The sequence below is a fragment of the Anguilla rostrata genome, chromosome 5, assembly GCF_018555375.3.
Source record: "Anguilla rostrata isolate EN2019 chromosome 5, ASM1855537v3, whole genome shotgun sequence".
NCBI lineage: Eukaryota > Metazoa > Chordata > Actinopteri > Anguilliformes > Anguillidae > Anguilla > Anguilla rostrata.
The window spans coordinates 16,401,767-16,425,354 of NC_057937.1; the positions used below are offsets into that span (position 1 = coordinate 16,401,767).

Here is a 23,588-nt window from a genome sequence, read left to right on the forward strand (position 1 = left end):
TTACGCCATGTTTATATTCCTATTAGGGATGAGTATTTTGCTGATATTGACGCTAAAACTTTTAAAGTGGTGCCAGTGCCTAAACGGTGCCTGAAACGATACTGTCTTTAAAATAAAGAGCAAAAGATTAAATTAGCTTTTTTATGGCAAAGGCAAAGAAATTTAACAATTTAATGGTTTAAATGATACTTTATACATATAATTTGTATGTTTAATGCTTTGTGTATTTCTATGAGCGAACCAAAGCCTTAATATGCGTTCTACATTTTGGATGCATAATGGTCCATTACTGGCTAGCTAACAGCAGCGTTTTCCATTTGTGTTCCAGTACTTCAACCGCAGTAGACATACTGGTGTGAAGAAACAGTGGAGTGTCACTGTGGTTTATTTACCACGTTGACTTTGTTTATGTTGAGCACAGAGATCAGTCACTCACAGTTTATTTGATTGTAGTCTCATGGCTTCAGATTTTAAAGACAAACATTACCGGAGGATATATCGCTTTTTTTTAAATTGAGCAAATTGTTAAGGTATTTTCATACTCATTTGTATTGGTTATTGAGATTTTTAATTAAACCCTTTGTTGAACCGGTGTCTGTTTTATTAATATTATGTCTGAAAATGCAGATTTAGGCCAGCTAATGTATCCTCTGGGTAAGATTACAGAGACTGAAAAGCAAAAAAACAACACAAGAATTATGATGAAGGCAGTAGCATTTTTATTGTTGTCATTTACATAATTGCCAGCAACCTTAATGGTGTTGCCATTTGACAGACGAGTCACCATTTCTAGTTTACGCCTCAAACTGAGGCTGGGAATTTGTCGCCAGAAACACTGCACAAACAGAAGCAAATGTCTTAAAATGTTTCCCCCCTAGTGAACACAAAGCCAGGGGTGTTGATTGTTTTTGTTTTTTTCCCCTCTAGTAGAACCCCCCCCCCCCCTATATAAGTGTGTGTGTGCATGTTTTTCAAGGATGTCTCGAAACACCTTGTCCGTTCTGGGATTCCAGAACATTCTCATGGCTCTTGCGAACGTGTGAATATTCCTCCTGTTGTACTTGATGGTGTTGCATCATGGGAAGCTCCCTTTGTTTTTGGAGGCCACCGCGGGTGGAGAAAGAGAGGCTGTCGTTTAGGACTGGATGCTGTGCCTTCGCGGCGTGAAGAAGCCCTGGCCCTGGCCAGACGGAACCTCTCCTCTCAGATTTGGCTGTGAAAAGGGCCGGGGGTCGCTTTTAATGGGAGCTCCTGTGTCTTTGGCCCGGCCTTGTGGGGACATATATCGTGCACTCCATTGGTGTGAAGCACTTCGATTACTCAGATAAGAGACCGTGTGTGTGTGCGTGTGTGTGTGTGTGTGTGTGTGAGGTGTGAGTACTCCCACTGAAGTACACTGCTGTCATTTATTCTGGGGCCTGTTTTCAGTGATTGAACATTAGCCACTGGCCATGTGTGGCGTGTGCTTGGCACCCTGTATCAGGAACATCCCTGGCGCAGGAGCACATGCCCCCCCCCCCCCCCATTCCTCTGCCATATGAGCTGCTGTTTAATACGGGGAGAGTGAGAGGCAAGAGTGCAGTTTTTTCAGTGACATTTTGATACTTGCTGTGTGTGTCCTTGTCTGTGTGTCTGTCTTTCTGTCCGTGTGTGTGTGTGTGTGTGTGTGTCTGTTTGTTTGTCTGTCTATGTGTGTTTGAGAGAGAATGAGCTTATATGCCTGTATGTGTCTGGATCTACTCCGGTGCAATATTGGTCACTGTCACAAGAAGGCGTCAGGGGAACTTAAACGTAGATATAGAATTACTTCATGGGTTGAAGGAGAAAATAGATTTGCATAAAACTGTCCTATCCTATAATGCCCCCCGAGTGGAGTAGCACGCATGACCTGATGCTACGTGAAGATTAAGTAGCACAGCGGTAGTATTTCAGTGACTAATCACGGAGGTTATGATTAGATCCAATCCAACATGGCTGCCAAGCTGTTTGCATTTGAGCTTTGTAGTCAGTCATGTAACTCCATAGCCGTGCGAAGCCACTTCTGATGGACTCTAAATATGGGCTTGTTCAGTGTTGGGGGGATTTAATGGACCGTTCCTTAATATTCATATGTCTGGCTATGTTTTCTTAACAGGCACACGCAACTTTGTGTTTTTTTTTTTTAATCGTCAGGCAAAGGTTATATTGGCCATTTCTATATCATGTCATATGACTTTGAAAAAGAAGTGCAAATTTAAGAAAGTGGGTGCTTACATTCAGAGAGAAAATCAAGTTGCTTACATGCACACAAACGCATACACACATATATGCACACACACACACACCCTCACACACACACACACACACACACACACCCACCCTCACACACACACACACACTCACGCACACACACACACACACACCCTCACACACACACACACACACAGTGCTCGTCTGTGCTTTGTTTGGATGGCCGTGCTGAATCCCCCCCGCTGAAGGTGGATAGCGTGTCTGAAGGTCAGTGACCCGTACGCCGGCCCTTGGCAGCGGTGTCAGAGTGAGGCCGCGCCCGCTGTGCGGTAGATTGGGGCGCAGTTGGAGCCATGTCAGGCCGCTGCTTCTCCCCTGTCCACTGGACCTGATCCCAGCCAATCGGACCCCCCTCCCCCCTGGCGTGTCTGACCAATTGCGTTGCCCCAGAGAGAGTGCATCACCCACCTTTATAGGGTTCTTGTTGAATGAGTCTTTCCTAAACCCCGTCCAGCCAATTCTCTGAACACCTGCTGACTGACGCACACAATTCCCATACTGTTCCGCATGTATAATAAATGTGATGCACTATCAGAGTCACACTCCTGCCACAATGAACAAAGGGTGGAACGCAGTGGAAAACTTGGGAGATGTGTGTTGTGGGGTGTATGGTGTTTGCGTCTCATAGGTTTATTCTGGTGTGTTGTGTGTGGGTTTTGTTAGAGGTTGTGTTGCGTGTGTGGCTTGTGCAGAGTGTTTGTGTGTGTGTGTTCATTTGTGTGATTTTGTGTGTGTGTGTGGCTATTGTGGTACGTGTTGTGTGCATGTGTGTGTTCACTTGTGGATTTGTGTGTGGTGTGTGGTGTTTGTGTGTTATTTGTGTTGTGTGTTGTGCATGTGGACGAATTGTGCAGGCATTGTGTGTTCATTTGTGGATTTGTGTGTGTGTGTGTGTGTGCTTATTTGTGTATGTGTGCATGTCTGGACAGAATTGTGCAGGCATATGTGTGCAGAAGAAGCGCGTGTTACGGACAGAAGGTCGCTGAGTGAAAACCCGTCGCCACAGCAACGTCAGCCACGCCCCGCTCCGTTTCCCGCAGGTTTTGGGTGCTGTCGGGGTCACATGGCCTTTATGTAGCGTCCGGCAGGAACTCTCTAGCGTGGGCCGGCTCACGGCAGCATTCTCCTTCTGCTGTGGGCAATAATGGCGCTTTTCAATGGATCCATTCTCTCCCAACACAGACCAGCTCCAAACAGCTTTCATCTGCCAGTGGGTGTGGCTGTCACCTACCTACCTGTCAGTCAGTGAAGTCGCTGACATTCACTAATTTATGAACGATAACCATGTTCATAAAAATATGATGTGCTGCCAGTTCAGATAGATTGAGCTCTTGACACCTTGCTAATAACAATAAAAATAACCTATAAAACAATTATGCTTTAAGTGATGCCAGCCATACATGTCATAATCCTTCAGAGCAATTTTACAGGCAGTGTAATTTTCACTCTGAACAATAACTTTAAATCCGAATCAAGGTGTTCCTTTTATACAGTCACACCAGGAAGAAAAAAAAACATTTTTGTTGTTGCTGTTCAAAGCTCCTGTCAGTCAGTTCTTCCTGTACTCTGTCTTAACCACAGCTGTAGCGTAGCTCCATATTTTGAAGTGCTCTGGTTGGCTGGTGTGTGTTACTGTAGATTGTCGGTGTACAGAATCATTCAGTGATGATGTACGTGTCCTTCAAGGTCATTTCCATAGCTGTCGTCATGGTGCGCCCAGCACCATTCATTCCCTTATTTTTTCTGGCATGATTTATCTATTTTTGTCCTTCTAGATATATTGTAGTGATTCCATTCTCAAGGTGGCTGGGGCTTTAGTCAACTCAAGATAGGAAGTGGCTAAAGTTACTGTGTGAGTGAAAAACAGGCACACTGTCCTGTTGAGATTATTTTTGATGAGTGCTTTGACAGGAGTCCAAACCTTGTGTCCACAGTCTTAAATCCTGTCAAACAGGGCTCTTTATATGGTGCCCGTGTGTGTGTGTGTGTGTGTGTACTCACTGGCACTGTGAGATACAGGGTTTCATCATTGGTGGTGTTCTACATTTGGCCAGCTGTAGTGGGCTAGTGTGTTACAGTGTGCTGTAATGGGCTAGTGTGTTACATTGTGTTTAATGGAGTTTAAGAGTGTAATGGTGTGGTTTTGTGCAGAGTGTAATGGTGTGGTTTTGTGCAGAGTGTAATGGTGTGGTTTTGTGCAGAGTGTAATGGTGTGGTTTTGTGCAGAGTGTAATGGTGTGGTTTTGTGCAGAGTGTAATGGTGTGGTTTTGTGCAGAGTGTAATGGTGTGGTTTTGTGCAGAGTGTAATGGTGTGGTTTTGTGCAGAGTGTAATGGTGTGGTTTTGTGCAGAGTGTAATGGTGTGGTTTTTGCGTAATGGTTTGGTTTCGCGCAGAGTGCTGTATCGGTGCTGTGACCTCATGGCCAGGCCGCCCTCTGTACAGTAGTTGTTATCCCCCCCCGTTGTGCTGTGCCCGTTTCATTAGCATGAAGTGCAGATAAAACTGGTTTGAGCCCAGCTGCAGGACAGATCTCTCTGACAGTGCCACCACTGAGATTAATCTAATACCTCGGAGTTCAAACACGACCTACTTCTGTGGGATGCTTTTCTTTCTCTGCGGGTTTTTAATCGCACAGACCCAGACTCGCATAATTCAGGGCAAAAAGGCTTCACCTTTACGCCAAGGTTTCTGTGTGTGTGTGCGCGTGTGTCTTTGTGTGTGTGTGTGCTATGCATGCATGTGTGTGTATGCAAGCTTGTGTGTTTTTGTGTGCGTGCATGTTTGTGTATGCAAGCTTGTGTGTTTGTGTGCGCGTGTGTCTTTGTGTGTGTGTGTGCTATGCATGCATGTGTGTGTTGCATAGTGATTGTGTTGGTGCATGTTGTGTGTATGCAGTTTGTGTATGCACTGTGTGTTGTGTGTGGTCTTTGCGTGTGTGTGTGTGTGCTATGCATGCATGTGTGTGTATGCACGCTCGTGTGTGTGCACTGGGCTCTGTGAGGAGGGAGGAGGTTATATTGGTCAGGGTTATATTTAGAGCTGGTCTGTGTGCACTGGGCCACTGTAATGCTACACTTTGCTGTGTCGTAGCTTAGCCTTCTGCTCCTTCTCCCGAACCAACCCTGCTGCTCCCTCTCCCCTTTTCTGAGAGCTTTCTTTCTCCCTCTCCTTCCGGGTCCCTCTATCTCCCCCTCTCCTCCTTCTTCCCCCATACTTCCTCTCCCTCCTTCCCTTCTGTTTCTTCCCTCTCTTTTCATTTTCTTCTCTCTCTTTGGGGACTTTCCAGATGGAGGCATGAAGCTGGCCTCCCAGTCACCCTGCACTGTGATCATGCTTTTCCCTGATTGGGGGAGATGGGATGGGGAGAAGGTTGGGGAGGGGAGGGGTTTGGGTCGGGGAAGGGTTAAGCACACAACCTCTTAGATTGACGCCCTAGTACGGGTGTGCTGCTGTATTTGAACATTTCAAAAGTATGTGCCCTCCATCTGTCCATGTAATGTGGAGAGTCCTAATGCTTTTCTCTTTTTTTCTCTCTCTGCCCTTCTCCCTGTCTCCCCCTTTCTGAAAGATGAGGTACAGACCAGCACCCCCCCCAGAGCTTTCAGGTTGTTCGGTGTTTGGCGTGTCCTCACACCCGTGCGTGTGGGGGGGGGGGGTGATGAAATGGTACAGAATATGCTGTATTTATATGTAATGTGTATATCTGTGCTCCTCTCCAGGTTGGGACAAACATTCATACGGCTACCATGGCGACGATGGACACTCCTTCTGCTCCTCGGGGACCGGCCAGCCGTACGGCCCCACGTTCACGACAGGAGACGTGATTGGCTGCTGCGTGAATCTCATTAACAACACCTGTTTCTATACCAAGAACGGGCACAGTCTGGGTGCGGAGCCATCCTTCTGTTACCTTCTCTTTGGCTGTCTGTCTGTTGGTGCTGTTCCATTCAGATGGGGTTCACTGGTGCCACTAAGCAGGGCTGTACTGCTTTGTTAAAAATGGTTATTGAAATCTGTATAGGTTTAACCACATGATCCTCAGACGAAGATGTGTGTGAAATATGATTTATAAATGAGCAAAAAAATGTCTCACGGTCATAAGATGTGACAATTCAGCAGCTAAAATAGCTGTTTTTCTTTTTCTCAGTTATATTTTCATTTTATACGTTTTTGCTTATTTTGTTCAGATCGGCAGTACCACACACTTGCTTTTTTCTGTGGCTAGGCTGTGATCACAGTTCCTGTAATTGGTCAGGTTCTGTTATCCTGTGTTTTCCTTTCATCTGTCTGTTAGCTGGTTAGCACTGCTGTAGTGAAGCTGGTTTGTTGTCTTGTGTCTGCTCTGTTAATAGTTTACTCATACTAGTGTCTGTTTCTGTCGGTTGGCCTCTGTCTGGTCTTTCTTACTCTTTCTTTCTTCCTGTTTTTCTCTGTCTTCCTGTCTGTCTCTTTCTCCCTCTCTTCAGCTGTATCTCTCTCTCTGTCTCAAAAATTCTAATTCAGAATGCTTTTCAAAAATATAGAAATGGATGAAAACTTGAATGTAAATTAAACCGAATAGTTGCTATATCTGTGGTAACAATAACAACCACCACTATATATTAGTGTGCTGTCTCTGTAACTCTCTCTCTCTATGTCTGTCTACCTCTCTGTCATTTAGCATTACGTAATAGGGTTGGATGTATGCAGGGTTTTCCAAACCCCGAATCTTGTCTTTGTTTGCTGGGCCGCTATAATAGTTAGCGATGGGAGAGTGAGGCTTCACGAACCCCAGTACAGATGCACCTGTCATGCTGTTAGTGTCACTGCTGCTGCTTTCATATATACACTGATGCATTTCCACAAGTTTGTGAGCTAGTGACTGGCAGCACATCACTGAGAGGTGTGCATTCCTCTCTTTCTCTCTCCAAACGAGGCGTTATTAACATTCGATGGCTGTTTCCGTCTCTTCCACATCTGAAACGTCCCTCGGGTGTTTAACTAACTTGGAATTAAAAAAAAAGTCTTTTTATGGCGTCAAGCGATTGGAGGGGTTTGTCAGTACGAAAGGAGTCCTGAGAAAGGAAGTAGTTGAAAGAAACTGTTCTTCAGGAGACAGGCTGTTCTCTCAGTTGAAGGCCGAAAGCCTTTATTGTGCGTGATTTGTTTTGTAGGCAGGTTTGTTGTTTGTTTGTCTTCCTTGTGGCACTACCCAACACAGGACCTGCTGTGCAATCACATGATACATTTCATGCTTTATTCTATTCTTAATTTAAGTCCAGATCTTTTCGGAAATTTGAAAGGTGATTGGTACACCAGACCTGGCCTGGCCTGTTACATTTGTCATTCTAATCTGGGTAAATAGTAGCAGCAGCAGCAGTAGTTGTAACAGTAGCGGCAGCAGCAGTATCAGTAATAATGAACCACACCAGAGAAGGTCACAGAGTATTTGAAAATGGCCGTGGGATATTTCCATCGCAGGCTAACCTCTCTGTTTCTTTTTGTTTGTTTTACAGGTGTAGCGTTCACAGATCTTCCTGTAAGTAACTTAAGCGACTCAACACTGTTATTATTCACTGCTTTTCCGGGTTCTAGGGGAGGGGTAATTGTTGTAGAAAAAAAGGGCTTATATAATTAGTGGGGTAATCTTATACAGGATAGGTTTAGCGATATAAGGTCAAGGGGTTGCATAATTAGTGGAGTTATGCTTTGTACAGGATGAGTTATGTGATATAAGTGAAGGGCTTACGTACTGCAAGGCTGGGGTTATAAACATTTGACCCACGCAACGTCTCTGTATTTTAAAATTGAACACCGCCAAGGAAATCACGGGGCAGGCGAGTTCATGTGGGGTGGTCAGCAGACCCATATACCGCCCCCCCCCCCCCGCCTCTGTGGAAGGGGGTTTAAATATCTCTGGCCTCACTGTCCAAACTGTGATCCCACCTCTCTCTGTAACCCTCTCTGCCTTCCCCTGTCCAAACAAAGTGAGAAATACATAAGGAGGGCAGACTGTTTAAAAATAAAAAATAAAAACCCGGTGGTGTCTGTCTCTCAGTGAAACGTGATTGGACAGCGCTCGCCTGTTTTGTGATGCACTCAGAAGCCCTGGGAGGCCTGGTCCCCTGTCTTAGGCGCGCAGGGTTATTAGATTCCCCCGCCGTGCGGACGCTCGGAGCAGCTTATTAATCTGATAATGAGCGCCGGCGCTAGCGGCTCGCGCGCACGCTCTGGGCCCCCGTCGCACACCGGCGAGGTGATTCATTCCCACCGCGCTCCGCTCCGCACCGCCGCCGCCCCTGTGAATCGTGGGTAGCGGGTGAGAGCACAACTGTGGAAGTGTGACTGAAATCTGCCCCAACCCCCACCTCATTCTCTCCTCCTCCGCTCTTTCTCTTCTGCGTCTCCTTCCCTCACCGTTGGTTCTCTCCTCTTCCTACCTTCTCTGTCCATCTCACCCCGTCTCTCTCTTCTGTCTTATACTGCTCTCTCCTCCCTCTGGTTTCTCCTTCATCTTATGCTGTTTTTTTCCCCTCTGCCCCCATCTTTGTTTTCTCCTGTCCTTCCTCCTCCTTCCTTTCTCTCTCTGTGCTTCTTCCCTGCACCCTCTCTTTCCGCCTCTATTTGCGCTCCCCTCAGCCGAACCTGTACCCCACGGTGGGGCTGCAGACCCCGGGGGAGATAGTGGATGCTAACTTCGGCCAGCAGCCCTTCGTGTTCGACATCGAGGACTACATGAGCGAGTGGAGGGCCAAGATCCACGGCATGATCGCCCGCTTCCCCATCGGAGAGAGGCTGGCAGAGTGGCAGGCCGTGCTGCAGAAGTGAGCCAGACATGCACCCGCTCGCAAACACGCACACACACACATACACACACACACACTCATACACACACACTAACTCAGTAACACACACACACACACACACACATACACTCTAACTCACTAACACACACACACACACACACATACATACACACACTCTAACTCAGTAACACACACGCACACACACACACACACACACTAACTCAGTAACACACACACACACACGCACACACGCACACACGCACACACACACATACTCACTAACACACACACACACACTAACTCACTAACACACACACGCACACACACTAACACACACACACACACACACACACTAACTCACTAACACACACATACACACTCACTAACATGCACACACGCACACACATACACACACAAACACACACACACACACACACAATAACTCACTAACACACACACACACACACACACACACACTAACACACACTAACTCACTAACACACGCACACACACATACACACACACTAACTCATAACACACACACACACACACACTAACTCACACACACACACACACACGCACACACTAACTCACTAACACACACACACACACACACACACACACACTAACTCACTAACACGCACACACACATACACACACACTAACTCAGTAACACACACACACACACACTCACACACTAACACACACACACACACACACACACACACACACTAACTCACTAACACACACACACACACACACACACACACACATACATACACACACTCTAACTCAGTAACACACACACAAACACACACACACACACTAACTCACTAACACACGCACACACACATACACACACATACACACACACTAACTCAGTAACACACACACACTAACTCACTAACACACACACACACACACACACACTAACTCACTAACACACACACACACACATACACACACACACACACACTAACTCACTAACACACACACACACACACACACTAACACACATACACACTCACTAACACACACACATACACACACTCTAACTCAGTAACACACACACACTAACTCACTAACACACACGCACACACATACGCACTAACGCACACACATACACACTCACTAACACACACACGTACACACTCACTAACATACACGCACACATGCTAACACACATACGCACTCGTACATGCGCAAACACACATGGGTTAAATGGTGACATTGTCTGTGTGTGTGTTTGTGTACTTGTGTTTTATGAACGATGGTGGTTAAATGGGGACATTGTGTGTGTTTGTGTACTTGTGTTTTATGGACGTGGTGGTTAAACGGGGACATTGTCTGTGTGTTTGTGTGTGTGTTTGTGTGTGTGTACCTGTGTTTTATGGACGGTGGTGGTTAAATGGGGACATTGTCTGTGTGTGTGTGTGTGTGTTTGTGTGTGTGTTTGTGTACTTGTGTTTTATGGACGTGGTGGTTAAACGAGGACATTGTGTGTGTTTGTATATCTGTGTTTTGTGTGACGTGGTGGTTAAACGGGGACATTGTCTGTGTGTGTGTGTGTGTGTTTGTGTCTGTGTGTGTGTTTGTGTGTGTGTACCTGTGTTTTATGGACGATGGTGGTTAAACAGGGACATTGTCTGTGTGTGTGTTTGTGTTTGTGTGTGTGTACCTGTGTTTTATGGACGGTGGTGGTTAAACGGGGACATTGTCTGTGTGTGTGTGTCTGTGTGTGTGTTTGTGTGTATTTGTGTACTTGTGTTTTATGGACGGTGGTGGTTAAACAGGGACATTGTCTGTCTGTGTGTTTGTGCTCTCTGCACCACAGGGCCGGTTGTGTCGTGTGAGTGCGATTAGCCCCCAGTCTCTTTTAATCCGGGGAAGGCATGCGGCGCAGCTGAACTCTGACTGACTTCCCGCCCGTAGAGTTTGACCCTGGCAAGGGCGTTTGACGGCGATCAGCCACCTCCGCCGCTGATGATGTCACCTTGTTTCTCACCCCCTGACCACTGCAGCATGGTGTCCAGTTACCTGGTGCATCATGGGTACTGTGCCACGGCGACGGCCTTTGCGAGAGCCACGGAGACCATGATCCAGGAGGAGCAGACGTCAATAAAGAACAGACAGAGTGAGACTCTCTTCCAACGCTGTCTCGCTTTTTCACAGGCATTCTCTCTCCCATACAAACACTCTCAAGTACGCTGTCTTTCTCTTACTGACGCATGAAACACTGACACACACACATACTTACAGGTGCATGCTTTCTCTCCCTCTGTCACATGCACACGCATATATACAGATGCATGCTTTCTTTCTTTTTTCCCTGTTACACATACACACACACACACACTTGTTGTGAAAAGCTGTACAATCTCCGATCCTCTCCTCCTTTGTGCAGGAATACAGAAGCTGGTGTTAGCAGGTCGGGTTGGAGAAGCTATTGACGCCACACAACAGCTCTACCCCGGACTGCTAGAGCACAACCCCAATTTACTCTTCATGTTGAAGTGAGTAGCCTAAACCACAAGCCCAGTTTACTCTTCATGTTGAAGTGAGTAGCCTAAAACACAAGCCCAGTTTACGCTTCATGTTGAAGTGAGTAGCCTAAAACACTAGTCCAGTTTACTCTTCATGTTGAAGTGAGTAGTGTATAACACCACCTCAATTAATGTCTCACCCTGAAATTAGTAGCCTAAGACGCAACCCCAGTTTACTTCTCTATTTTATGTGAGTAACCTCAAACACGACCCCAATTTTCACTTCCACGTCGAAGTGAGAAACCGAAGACACAACCCCAATTTACTCTTCATATTGAAGAGGTTAGTAACTCAGTTTACACTCTCTTGTGAAACGAGTAGCCTAGAAGAGGTCGAATGTGTTTAATCCCTGGATGACCACTGCAAGAAAATAAATGACCTCATTAAAATCCGGTCAATGCGGAGTCGATGCAGAATTCGGAATATCAACGCACGGTAAAAAACAAACCACTCGAAACAAGTGCCGGCCTAGGACTCGAACCGTTACTGCAGGTTAAATTGCACGTAAACAGAGAGCATTATTCTCCTGGACTGGTGCCCGGCTGCCAGTTTGTGTGTGCAACAGCCTTCAGCTGTGTTCAGATAAACACTGATTCTCACAGCGAGACGTTTATCTGAGGAACAATATGAGGAAAACAATCCTACGCACGGGGACGGCGGTGTCGTTTTGGTTTACGGAGGGGAAGAGTCTAGCAGATCTGCAGCCTCCAGTGGGTGCTGCTTAAGTGAGGAGACCCAACTGGTAAACTGCTATGGTAACGGAAAATTCTTTGAGTGGTCAAACCTATTACATCTATTGCAGGACGAGGAGCAGGTGTTGGATAGATTATCAGACAGTGTTTGTAGATTGATAGTGGTGAACATGCAGTCCTTAATAATTGATTGATGAGTGATGACTGAACAGATGAAGCTGTTCAGTGGGACGGTTAGTACTGAATGTGCAGACGCAGGTAGTAAGGAGTGCAGACAGTATTAATGGACTGAAGAGCAGTTGATGCACTGACAGTGTTCATGGGTCAAGGAGCAGTGGATTTGCAGACAACATTAATGGGCTGAGGAGCAGTGAATGCAGACAGTTAATGGATTGCTGATAGGTGAATGTACAGGCAGTATTAATGGACTGAGGAGCAGTGAATGTCCAAACCATATTAATGGACTAAGGAGCAGTGAATGTGCACCCTGTATTAATGTCTTGAGCAGTGAATGTGCAGACAGTAGTAATGGATTAAGAAGCAGTGAATTAGCAGACAGTATTAATGGATTGAGAAGCAATGAATGTACAGATATTATTCATGTATGGAGGAGCTGTGAATGTATAGACTGTATTAATGGATTGAGGAGCAATGAATGTACAGGTATTATTCATGTATGGAGGAGCTGTGAATGTATAGACAGTATTAATGGATTGAGGAGCAATGAATGTACAGATATTATTCATGTATTAAGGAGCTGTGAATGTATAGACAGTATTAATGGATTGAGGGGCAATGAATGTACAGATATTATTCATGTATGGAGGAGCTGTGACTGCATAGACAGTATTAATGGACTGAGGAGCAGTGAATGTGCAGACAGTATTAATATATTGAGGAGCAGTGAATGTGCATAGCCGGAGGCAGTAGTTGAGCAGGGAGTTGCCGTGGTGTCATGCTCTGCAGGGATGGGTGGAGTATCTCTGGTCTCTTAGGCACAAGATAGCAGCAGATGTTCCAAACTGATAAAGCTTCAGGCAAAAGGCAAAGGCAAAAGCTGTGCTCTGTGTGCGTGTGTGTGTCTGAGTGCATTTTAACCTGTGTGTATTTGTATGTGTATGTGTACCTGTTTGGATCTGTGTGTCTGTATATGTGCTGTGCCTATGAGAGAGTGTGTGTGAATGCGTTTTGGAGATTGTGAATGGATGTCCGTGTTATGGATATGATGAATGGTTGTTAGTGTTATGGAGATGGTTCATGGTTGTGAGTGTAATGGAGATGGTGAATTGTTGTGAGTGTAATGGAGATGGTGATTGGTTGTTAGTCTTATGGAGATGGTGAATGGTTGTTAGTGTTGTGGAGATGGTGAATGGTTGTTCGGGCTCTCCTCAGGTGTCGGCAGTTTGTGGAGATGGTGAATGGTTGTTCGGGCTCTCCTCAGGTGTCGGCAGTTTGTGGAGATGGTGAATGGTTGTTAGTGTTATGGAGATGGTGAATGGTTGTTAGTGTTGTGGAGATGGTGAATGGCTGTTCGGGCTCTCCTCAGGTGTCGGCAGTTTGTGGAGATGGTGAATAGTTCTGAGTGTTATGCAGATGGTGAATTGTTGTGAGTGTAATGGAGATGGTGATGGTTGTTAGTGTTATGGAGATGGTGATGGTTTGGCCTCTAGGTCGCAGTTTGTGGAGATGAATGGTGTATATGGTGTGGTTTGGCCTCCTCAGTGTCGCGTTTGTGGGAGGTGTCAGATTGGGGTGATGGTTCAGGACAGTGAGGTGCGTCCTGCCTTAGTAACGCGTCTCACCAAAGTCCCAGGACAGCTACCCCGGATCCCCCAGCCTGAGCCCCCGGCACGGAGCCACCAACCCCCACCTGCACAGCACAGGTAGCACACACACACACACACACACACCAATCTGCACAGCACACATACACTACATGGCCAAAAGTATGTGGACACCTGCCATCCAACATCTCATCCAAAATTATGGAGGTTAATATGGAGTTGGTCCACCCTTTTCTGCTATAACAACCTCCACTCTTCTGGGAAAGCTTTATACTAGATGTTGAAGTATTGCTGCAGGGATTTGTTTCCATTCAGCCGGAGCATTAGTGAGTTCGGACACCGATTGGGCGATTAGGCCTGGCTCGCAGTTGGCTTTCCAGTTGATCCCAAAGGTGTTAGATGGGGTGATGTCAGGGCTCTGTGCAGGCCAGTCAAGTTCTCCCACACTGATCTCGACAAAAACATTTCTATGTGGACCTTGCTGTGTGCCCGGGGGCACTGTCATGCTGAAACAGGGAAGGGCCCTCATTATTCCCACAAGTTGGAAGCACAGAATCTTCTAGAACGTCATTACATTAAGATTTGCCTTCACTGGATTTAAGGGGCCTAGCCCAAACCATGAGAAACCTGCCCCAGACAAAGCGGTGTCCTGATACTTTTTGTCATGTAGTGTAACACACACACCATTCTTCACAGGTAACACACACCACCTGTACAGCACAGGTAACACACACACCAACCTGCATTGCACAGGTAACACACACGGTACAGGTGAGACTAACACACAGACACACACCTGTCAATACTCGCATCAATGGACACAGCAGCAGTTGACTGTATCATACAGTATATGGTGATACTGGTGTAGAGACGTCTTTCCCTACCCTGATATTACACCCCTACCCCCTCCCACAGGAGCAGACAGCCCCACCTGCAGTAATGGGGTCACCCCTAGCAAGAGCAAGAGCCACAACAAATACCCCGGCGTCAGCTCCACCTCTTCCTCCTCCTCTTCCTCCCCCTCCTCCGTCAACTACTCCGAGTCCAACTCCACCGACTCCACCAAGTCCCAGCCCCACAGTGGAACCAGTAACCAGGAAACCAGGTGGGCCTGGCAGGGAGGCGGGGAGGTTTTTTGGGGGTGGGTCGGCTGTTCGGGGGGTTGTCGGATTGAGGGAATGCAGTTGAGAGGGAGTGAGCTGGTTGGGAGGGGCAGGGTGTGATGTGTTGAATGATTCACTGAAAGAATGTAGAGGAAGTGACAAAAGAGGAAAAAAGCTGAGACTCTAATATCTTCCATTTCCTCACATTTCTCCCTCCCTATGCCGAAACGCTGCTGTCGCTGGTGCAGGCGTCACGGGAAACGGTTCTTTTTGTTGTTGTTGTTTCTGGTGCCCCCGTGTGGCCTGTCTGGTACCTTGAAGTATCTGGCTATTTATGAAGCGATGTGTTTATTGAAGGCACTCATGAAGGCTGATTACAGCCGGGTAAATCCCCTTTAGAGCGCTGCAGTCAGCCCAGAGTGCTGATTGGCTGGGAGAAGGCCATGTAAGAGGCCAATGGGAGAACTATAAACATTACATCACCATTCAAGTTAAAAACAGGGGTGTGGGTGTCTTCCTCCAAGTGTCTACCTGTGACCTTCTGTTTATGTGTCTGCCCATGCTTGTGCAATAGGGATTTAGCTGTTCTCTATTCAAACCATGAAACTGTGATACAAATTTTTTATTAATTTTAATGAATCACCATGTTAAGCATACTTGCTTACTTAATAAAAGCCTTCCATGTCTGGATAACACACACACTTATATGGATAATGTACCACATATTAATCAGTTATAGTCTTCACACTTCATAGTAATAAACAGTAGTCATTGTTTGTGTAGTACCTTATACAAAAAGCCTGTTTTACACAAACATAGAAAAGTAAAAGAAATATATTATAATAATCACAAAATAATAAAAAATATATAGTAAAAATATAAATAATAATAAACACAGTAAGCATTAAAAACGGATTTAAAAGCAAGGTTTTTCAAAATCAAGAGGTAATTTAGTGCTAAAATAAGCTGAGCATGAAAATTAAAGACAATGGTAAAAAAAATTTAAATGGCAAAGCAATGAAATTCAAAAATATAACCACCCAAATTCCAACCTCAAAAAGTAAGTTTTCAGCTTGCTATTGAAATTCTGTTGTTGGCACCTCCCTAATATCTAATGGCAGGGTGTTCCATAGTTTAAGGGCATGGATCTAAAAGCTGCCTCCCCAGGTGTCTTGCAATAGACATGTGGGACACTAAGCAGGCCTGAATTGGGTGACCTAAGACTGTGCTGTGGTGGGTAACTGTGTAGTATATTACAAATGTATGTCACTGCTCAGCTCATCTGTGCTTTGCAGACCATAAAGGGACCTTAAAATCAATGTTAAAGACACAGTTAGCCTCTGAAAAGGTTATTTACACTTTCCATTAGTCCACAGCATTGCTTGTTCTAGCTGCAACAGGGTATTCCCATTGACAGAACTCTTCACTGCTAGCAGTCAAATTGCATTGCAGAAAATTCTTAGTAAAGGTCCCAAACTATGTACATTTTTCGTTTTTAGAAATATTTGTCCGTGTTTAACATTTCCAGCCTGTGTGTGTACATGCATGTTTGTGTGTCTCTCTGCCTGTATGTGTGTGTGCGCGCGCACCTGTGTGTGTGTGTGTGCGCGCGCGCACCTGTGTGTGTGTGTGTGTGTGTGTGTGTGTGGCCGCACCTGTGTGTGTGTGTGTGTGTGTGCTTGTGTCCACTCTGCAGTGACAGTGAGATGGAGATCGAGGGCGAGCATTACACTAACGGAGTGGCAGAGAGCTCTCCCGCCAGGATCATGAACGGCACGTACAAGCACGAGGAGATCCTGCAGACAGACGATAACAGCCTGGGAAATGGGGTGGCAGGTACAGCCTTGCACACACACACTCGCTCCCTTTCTCTCTCTCTCCCCACACACACACTCGCTCCCTTTCTCCATTTCTCTCTCTCCCCCCACACACACACTCGCTCCATTCCTCTCTCTACCCCCACACACACACACACTCGCTCCATTCCTCTCTCTCCCCCCACACACACTCGCTTCCTTTCTCCCATTTCCCTGTTCATTTCAAACATAAAGGAGAGTTCTGGGTCACATGACCTAATCAGTCTGGCCATTATGTTGGTTAGAGTGAGTCACAGTGGCTTGAACATTAAGCTCACCTCTGTATCCTTGTGACCTCTGACCCCCCCCCACCCCAGAGGACAGCTGCACCCCCAGGCAGCTGTGTGGTGGAAACCAGGCGGCGACTGAGAGGATGATACAGTTCGGCCGGGAACTCCAGGCGCTCAACGAGCAGCTGTGCCGGGAGTATGGCAAGAACGCCACTCACAAGAAGATGCTGCAGGTACGGGGGTGGGGCCAGGGCAGGGTGGGGGGCGGAGCTCAGAGAGAGGGGGGCGTGCCCTCCGGCTGCTGGGAGAGCAGGCCCAATCCCAGAGCCTCTCCACTGGGCTGCCCTCCGCCTGGTATGCTTTCAGTCTGTCCTCAGTGACTGACCCCTGGTAACCAGGAAACCCTCACCTGTTTGAAAATGGCACTCTCCATTTCTCTCCCCTTCTGTCTGCTCTCTCCTCCTCTCCTTGTTCTACTTCACTCTGTCCTTCCCTTTTCTACTCGCACTCTCCCACCGCCTCTCGCTCTCATTCCTTCTCTCTCCCTCATCTTTCTCTTGCTGTCTGTCTTCATCCTCTCCCTGTTTCCTCACCTCCCTCCCCCTCTCTCTCTCCCTCCCCCTCCCTCCCTCCCTCTCTCTCTCCCTCTCTCAGGATGCATTCAGTCTTTTAGCGTATGCAGACCCCTGGAACTGCCCAGTTGGACAGCAGCTTGACCCCATGCAGAGAGAGTCCATCTGCTCCGCACTCAACAGTGCCATACTGGGTAAGACACACACACACACACACACACACACACATCTGTACAGCACATACAAATACAAGCTTTCCCTTTCATAAGCACTTAAGAATAAAAGAAGAGAACAGAACATTTTGCTCATTTATGCTCATCATATACTGACAGGCCAGAGAGCACCTAGCACCTAGCACTGTGTCTAAGCCTAGACTTAACCACTCTGCCTCACACAGACACACACACACCCCCTGTTAGAAGAACAAAATCATTTCCGACATAAGTGCAGGAATGACTTCAAGTATTTTCCACCTGCGACTCCTTGTCCTGCTGACAGAGTAGTTCTTTCTTAATCCTTTTTATGAATTTAAAGACCTTAATCAAATCCACCTCCATTAGTCTCCTTTTGCTGAGTCCATCGCTCTCTCTGTCTGCCTCCTCACCCCCCGCTCCCCCAGAGTCGCAGAACCTGCCGAAGCAGCCCCCCCTCATGCTGGCCCTGGGCCAGGCCACCGAGTGCGTGCAGCTGATGGCCCGGGTGCGCTCCGGCTCCTGCTCCTTCGCCAGAATCGACAACTTTTTGCACTAGCCGCCGCCGCCAAGGTGAGCCAAGGCCAATCGGACGGCGCCACGTGCGCGTTACGCGTGTCCACTCGCAGCAGGACACGCGTAAAAGGTCCGGTCCTTACCTTCCATCAGCACCCACCGTTTAGCTTGAGCCTTAACGCTAACGCTTTCTTGGCCAGAGAGCCTGGTTTATCACCTCCTCGTAACAGGTTAAGCATGAGCTTCACTGTGTAACGCCTTTTCAGGCCACACCCACTGTTTTCTAGCCCGTATTTAACCTCTGAAGTATGGGGTAAAGTGATTCCCGCCTTACGGGACAATGTGGTGGATAGTCACAAGTGAGAATGTGTCAATCTGTCTCACTTCTACGCCCTGTGAGTTAATCGCCTTCAGCGGCAGTCCTGGGGCTGCGCTGATGCTAGCGCTGTTTTCCCTGTAGGTTTGAGGGTTCAGATCTGACCACGGTTCGGAACCTTTCAGTCCCTGTTGGGTGTCCATTGCCATTCTGTGTAAGGCTAGATGTCTAAGCAAGTCCCGCTTCAGTCAAGGGCTTGGTGCACAGTAAACACCTGTTATTGTTAATAATTTTGAAATTTGTAGAATTAAAAAAAAACTCTTGATCTCATTTGATATAGACTTATTTGTATTCCTACTTGTCTACATGTGTGCATGTGCGTGTTTGTGTGTTTGTGTGTTGGTGCGTGCTTGTATGTGTGCATGCGGAGTGCAGGTCGGTCAGTACTCACTTAGTATTGTGAATATTTTCTTGAAACTTGCTGATAGACATTCTTATTTGATATAGTCTTATCTGTATTCCTTGTCTGTGTGTGTGTGTGTGTGTGTGTGTGTGTGTGTGTGCTTTTTCTCCCCCACAACACTTATGGCTTATTGGGCCATTATAGTCCATACAGGGGCATGTCACTAGAAAAGCGCTGTGGTAGAGTTCCCAGGCAGATTCCAAACATTCTTTCTTATTTCTTGCAGGCAATGTACAGGACAGCTAAGAAGAGGACTTTCCAGTTTGTGGCCATGGTGTCAGAGGAGCGCATGAGTTTTGATTGGTGTGCCGTTTGCAGTTGGGGGAAACATTTGGACGGGGACGTGACGAGAAAGGCTTCTTTTTTTAATTTAGTATTATCAAATACAGATTGTGTGACACTATTTAAAGATAATTATTATTCTGTTTAGTCTTTATTTTTAGTTTTTATTTTCTTGTGCTCATCTTGGGAAAAAAAAATCTAGTTCCTTTTGTTTTTAAGGGTGGAATGAAATTCCCCAAATAATATTTTAAAACGTGTGTATGCCATATTAAAGCTACAGCTAATAGGGTGTATACATCATTGCAACAAAGCAAGATATTTTGGTTTCTCTCACTCAGATCTCAGGTAAACGCAATGCATATGGCATTTCAGAGTGGAATGTTCCGGAAATTCATTTAGTTCTACCAGCAGTCCTCTGGCTCTGGAGTCTGCCCAGGCTCCTATGATTTTAATTCTGTTTATTTTTCTTTTTTTTTTCTTTTTCTTTAAAATCTTTTTTTTTTTTTTTTTTTTTGTTTGGAGAGAGTCTGAAAAGATGTGGTGTTGTTTTTTTCAGGCAGGCTGTCCTCGCCGCTGATGTTTATCGATTAAAGGCTAAAAAAAACAAAAAAGGCCGAAAAGCGCTTCAGTGAATATGCATGGCTGCCAGCTCGCCCGCCGCCGCCGCCTCGACGCGTCGCCAGCGTCCCGCAGGGGCGAGCGTCAGAGAGAGCCAGCGCTCCGCTACCGTCGTGGAACAGTTTCGTGCGTTCTGTTTTCAAGATAAGGGGGGGAGTACCTCAAAACCTAAAGTAAAAAATACCATTTTTTTTAAATGAAAGAAAAACAACGAAAAAATGCATTTTGGACATGATTGGCAGTCGGGCACCTGGCTCCTGTCACCTTGCTGTTCATCCCTGGCACCGTCTACAGCTTTATAACTCTTCAGGCCCATCAAAGGGCCTTTTAGTGCCAGTCAGTGTGGGGGAGCAAATTAACTAAGAAATACAAATAGAGAGATTTTTCTTATTGTTTTTTAATGAATGAATGTTGAAAAATAAATACAATAGAAATCTATTTCCCCAACCTTTTGGCTTAACAAGTGGGAACTTACTGGAATATCCATCCACAGAAACCAGTAAAATGATTCCCATCATTCAGCTAAATATGTGGGTATATCAATGATGGGCCTGTTGCCTAGGAGATGAATATATATATATTAGTAGACCAGCAATCTAGAGCTTGGGAAGCTGTTATAATTGACAAACTACTAACAATGAGTGAGTTAACATTTCATTAGGTAACAAACAACAGGAATATAAATACCTAGGAGTAACCCTCCCGCTCCTTCCTCATGCTCGCTCTCTTTCTTTGTGAAGAAGGGCTTTGTATCTGAGTTGTGTCCTCCATTTACTGTTTGAGTGGAGGCTCTGGTCACAGGGTGCTTGCACTGCATGCTGGGAAACGTAGTCAATCACACGTGGTCCTGTTGTGGTTCTAGCTCTGTCGTGCGGTAGTTCTTGCTTTTAATTTCTTCTTTGTTTTTCCTCAGTTGTGAAATAACCCCCAAATGGTTAAGGACCAGGAAAATTAACATGCCAAATATCACTGCTTACTCATACTGTGACGATGACGATGACTATTTTTAACATCTTATTTCTCTAATTACACTTCTTGAGTCTGCTTAGAGAGGACAAGCAGTAATAGTCATATAAAATAAGAATTCTTTTTTTTATAATGCTCTGAAATAGATGATCTTATTTTCCCAAGTGGAGAATACCATGACAATGTGCATTTTGGATGCTGCGCTGTTCCATCCTAAGTCATAGAATTCCTAGGTCTGATGTAGCCATTGAAAGCAACAGTGGAAAGGTACGTGAGCAGGGCAGTCCTAATGGACCGGAGTTCCATGTTCCAAATCTGCGATGGAAACTCTCTCCCTCTCTCCTTCACCAGCCGTGTTACGCCCCATACTTCAGTGAGGCTGAGCTCTGTGAGGCAGGGCCACTTCCAGCCTTGATTTGACTCCAGCAGCAAAGGGGGGGGGACCTCCAGGTTTAGGCCACTCCCCCCTGTTACTGCTCCAGCCTCTCTTAAGCTTGGAAGCAGCTGCGCTAATTCATTAGCTCTGCTACTATCAAGCTTACTGCAACTACTCCAGTATGTGGGTCTTTTGTCGCAGATTATTAGTTTTCTCCAGCCAGCAGGGGGTGCTGTAGTGTGTTTTGAATGTAGTTCAGCAGTATTCTGTTGTTTTTTTTCCCCATTTGAAATGCTGCCAGCCTTCATGAGATTGTTTTCCCCCATCCCCTCCACAGGTGTTGAGGTCAGTTAATTTCTGCTGCTGACCCCTAACACAGTAGGCCACGGTAGGGTAGAGGGGGAAAGGGTACATTTTCTGCTGCTTCCTCCTGTTTGGTGTTCAGTTTGCAGAGTGTCACTCAGAACCTTTTTTTCTGAAGAAGGGCTTGATGGGAAGTGAAGTCCAGAGGTAGTCTAAGCGTATTCTGCAACCTCTTGGCCCAGGTGTTCATTTCTCATTTTATGGAACTGCTGAGCAGATTAATGCTCAGCAACTCCGTTCCACTGGGAAGAGTATAGAAACCAATCAGCTGGCTTTCTAATAGGTATTGAATGACTAATTATGTGATTTAACTCAAGTAGAAAATCTCCTATGGGGCTACTGTTATGCCATAGGATTACTGCAGTATATAATTCTTAACACTGTAGCACAGATACGTAAATGTGACACCAGCCATTAATTAGTAATAATACCATATACCCAGCCTGTCTGCTATTTTTTGTGTTTCTGTCAATTTAAATCATGCAGTATAGAGAGCAGAGACGTATATTTGATGATGACTATGATAATGTTGTTTTTAAAAAACCATGCAAACAGGCATTTCAGTAAAAAGTTTCTTACCGTTCTTGGAACAGTCGTCTTCTTTGCTACTGGGTCTTCAGACAGATCTCAAATAACAGCTCCTGCTTCAAGACACCTCATGGTTTCTTGTGTAACAGGGCCTTTTTTATATTTTATTTTTAAGACTGCTCATAAAATCAATTTCAATTGGCAAGCCGGGTGTTCTAATGCATACTCAATGCATAGTTAAGCCACATGACAATGTTATTTGACATTTTCAAAAGATGGAATTTGAAGGAAATAGTTGCCTGATAAATAACTGTCTGATAAATGAGAGCCAAACCATGGAGGAGGAGTTTGTGTTTTGTAAAACAGATGAGGTTCTAACACCTGGAAACCTCCCCCTCCCCTTCCCAAGCAGCCATACTTCCAAATTGTCCAGGTTTCAATATCTTTTAAGATTATTGTTTTGTTTGAAGTCGAGTGCGCTTCAAATACGCCCCAAAATAACAGGGGAAACTGAATTAGATTCGTTAAATATATATACAAGTTGTGCACAATTAATTTTATTATGATTTGAATTTTATTTGAGTTTGATTTTAGTATTTGTGAAATAAGTTACCCTCTCTACTTAGCATGAACCTTTGAAAACCTTTAAAACAAAATAAAAAAAGAAAAACATAATTATGAAAAAAAAAATAACTATGTACTGGAAATATGGTAAAGAAATATTGTATTCTGTTGTATTTTGACAGAATTATTTTTATTAAAATACACATCCATGTGCAAATTATTTTCGACTTGTGTCGTTATTTCAGTCTTCATTTCTTTTGTGAGGTCCTGAGTGTCATCTCCCCACAAGGCCACGTCCTGCGTGTTTTCACTTGGATCAGAGCTGCATGTCTGCCAGTGAGAAATGCACTCTACCCTCTTCAGGAGGCTAATCTTGAGTCATGGAAGAATGTGTGAATTGCAAACAGGATTGATGTCACGACCTGGCTGAAGGGCCGTGACAAAAAGGGAGACGCACACTGACGCATTTAAAAGCAAGTTCACATTTATTCTAACTAACCTAATTACACAAAAACAGGACAAATGTGGGGCGCAAAAGTCAGCATTCAG

At 45.6% G+C, this 23,588-nt stretch overlaps 1 protein-coding gene across 1 annotated transcript in view; it reads left to right on the top strand.

Annotated features, from left to right (window-relative positions):
* Positions 1-23,259, top strand: part of ranbp10 (RAN binding protein 10) — a 36,396-nt gene extending 13,137 nt beyond the window's left edge. Inside the window, 13 exon segments of the mRNA XM_064335390.1 lie at positions 6,011-6,178; positions 7,787-7,809; positions 8,910-9,094; positions 11,098-11,210; positions 11,481-11,589; positions 13,704-13,761; positions 14,101-14,194; positions 15,011-15,200; positions 16,895-17,034; positions 17,372-17,517; positions 17,939-18,050; positions 18,476-18,620; positions 19,569-23,259. Of these exon segments, the coding sequence (XP_064191460.1) occupies positions 6,011-6,178; positions 7,787-7,809; positions 8,910-9,094; positions 11,098-11,210; positions 11,481-11,589; positions 13,704-13,761; positions 14,101-14,194; positions 15,011-15,200; positions 16,895-17,034; positions 17,372-17,517; positions 17,939-18,050; positions 18,476-18,606 (1,469 nt within the window). The 3' untranslated portion in view covers positions 18,607-18,620; positions 19,569-23,259.
* The last annotated feature ends 329 nt before the right edge of the window (positions 23,260-23,588 follow it).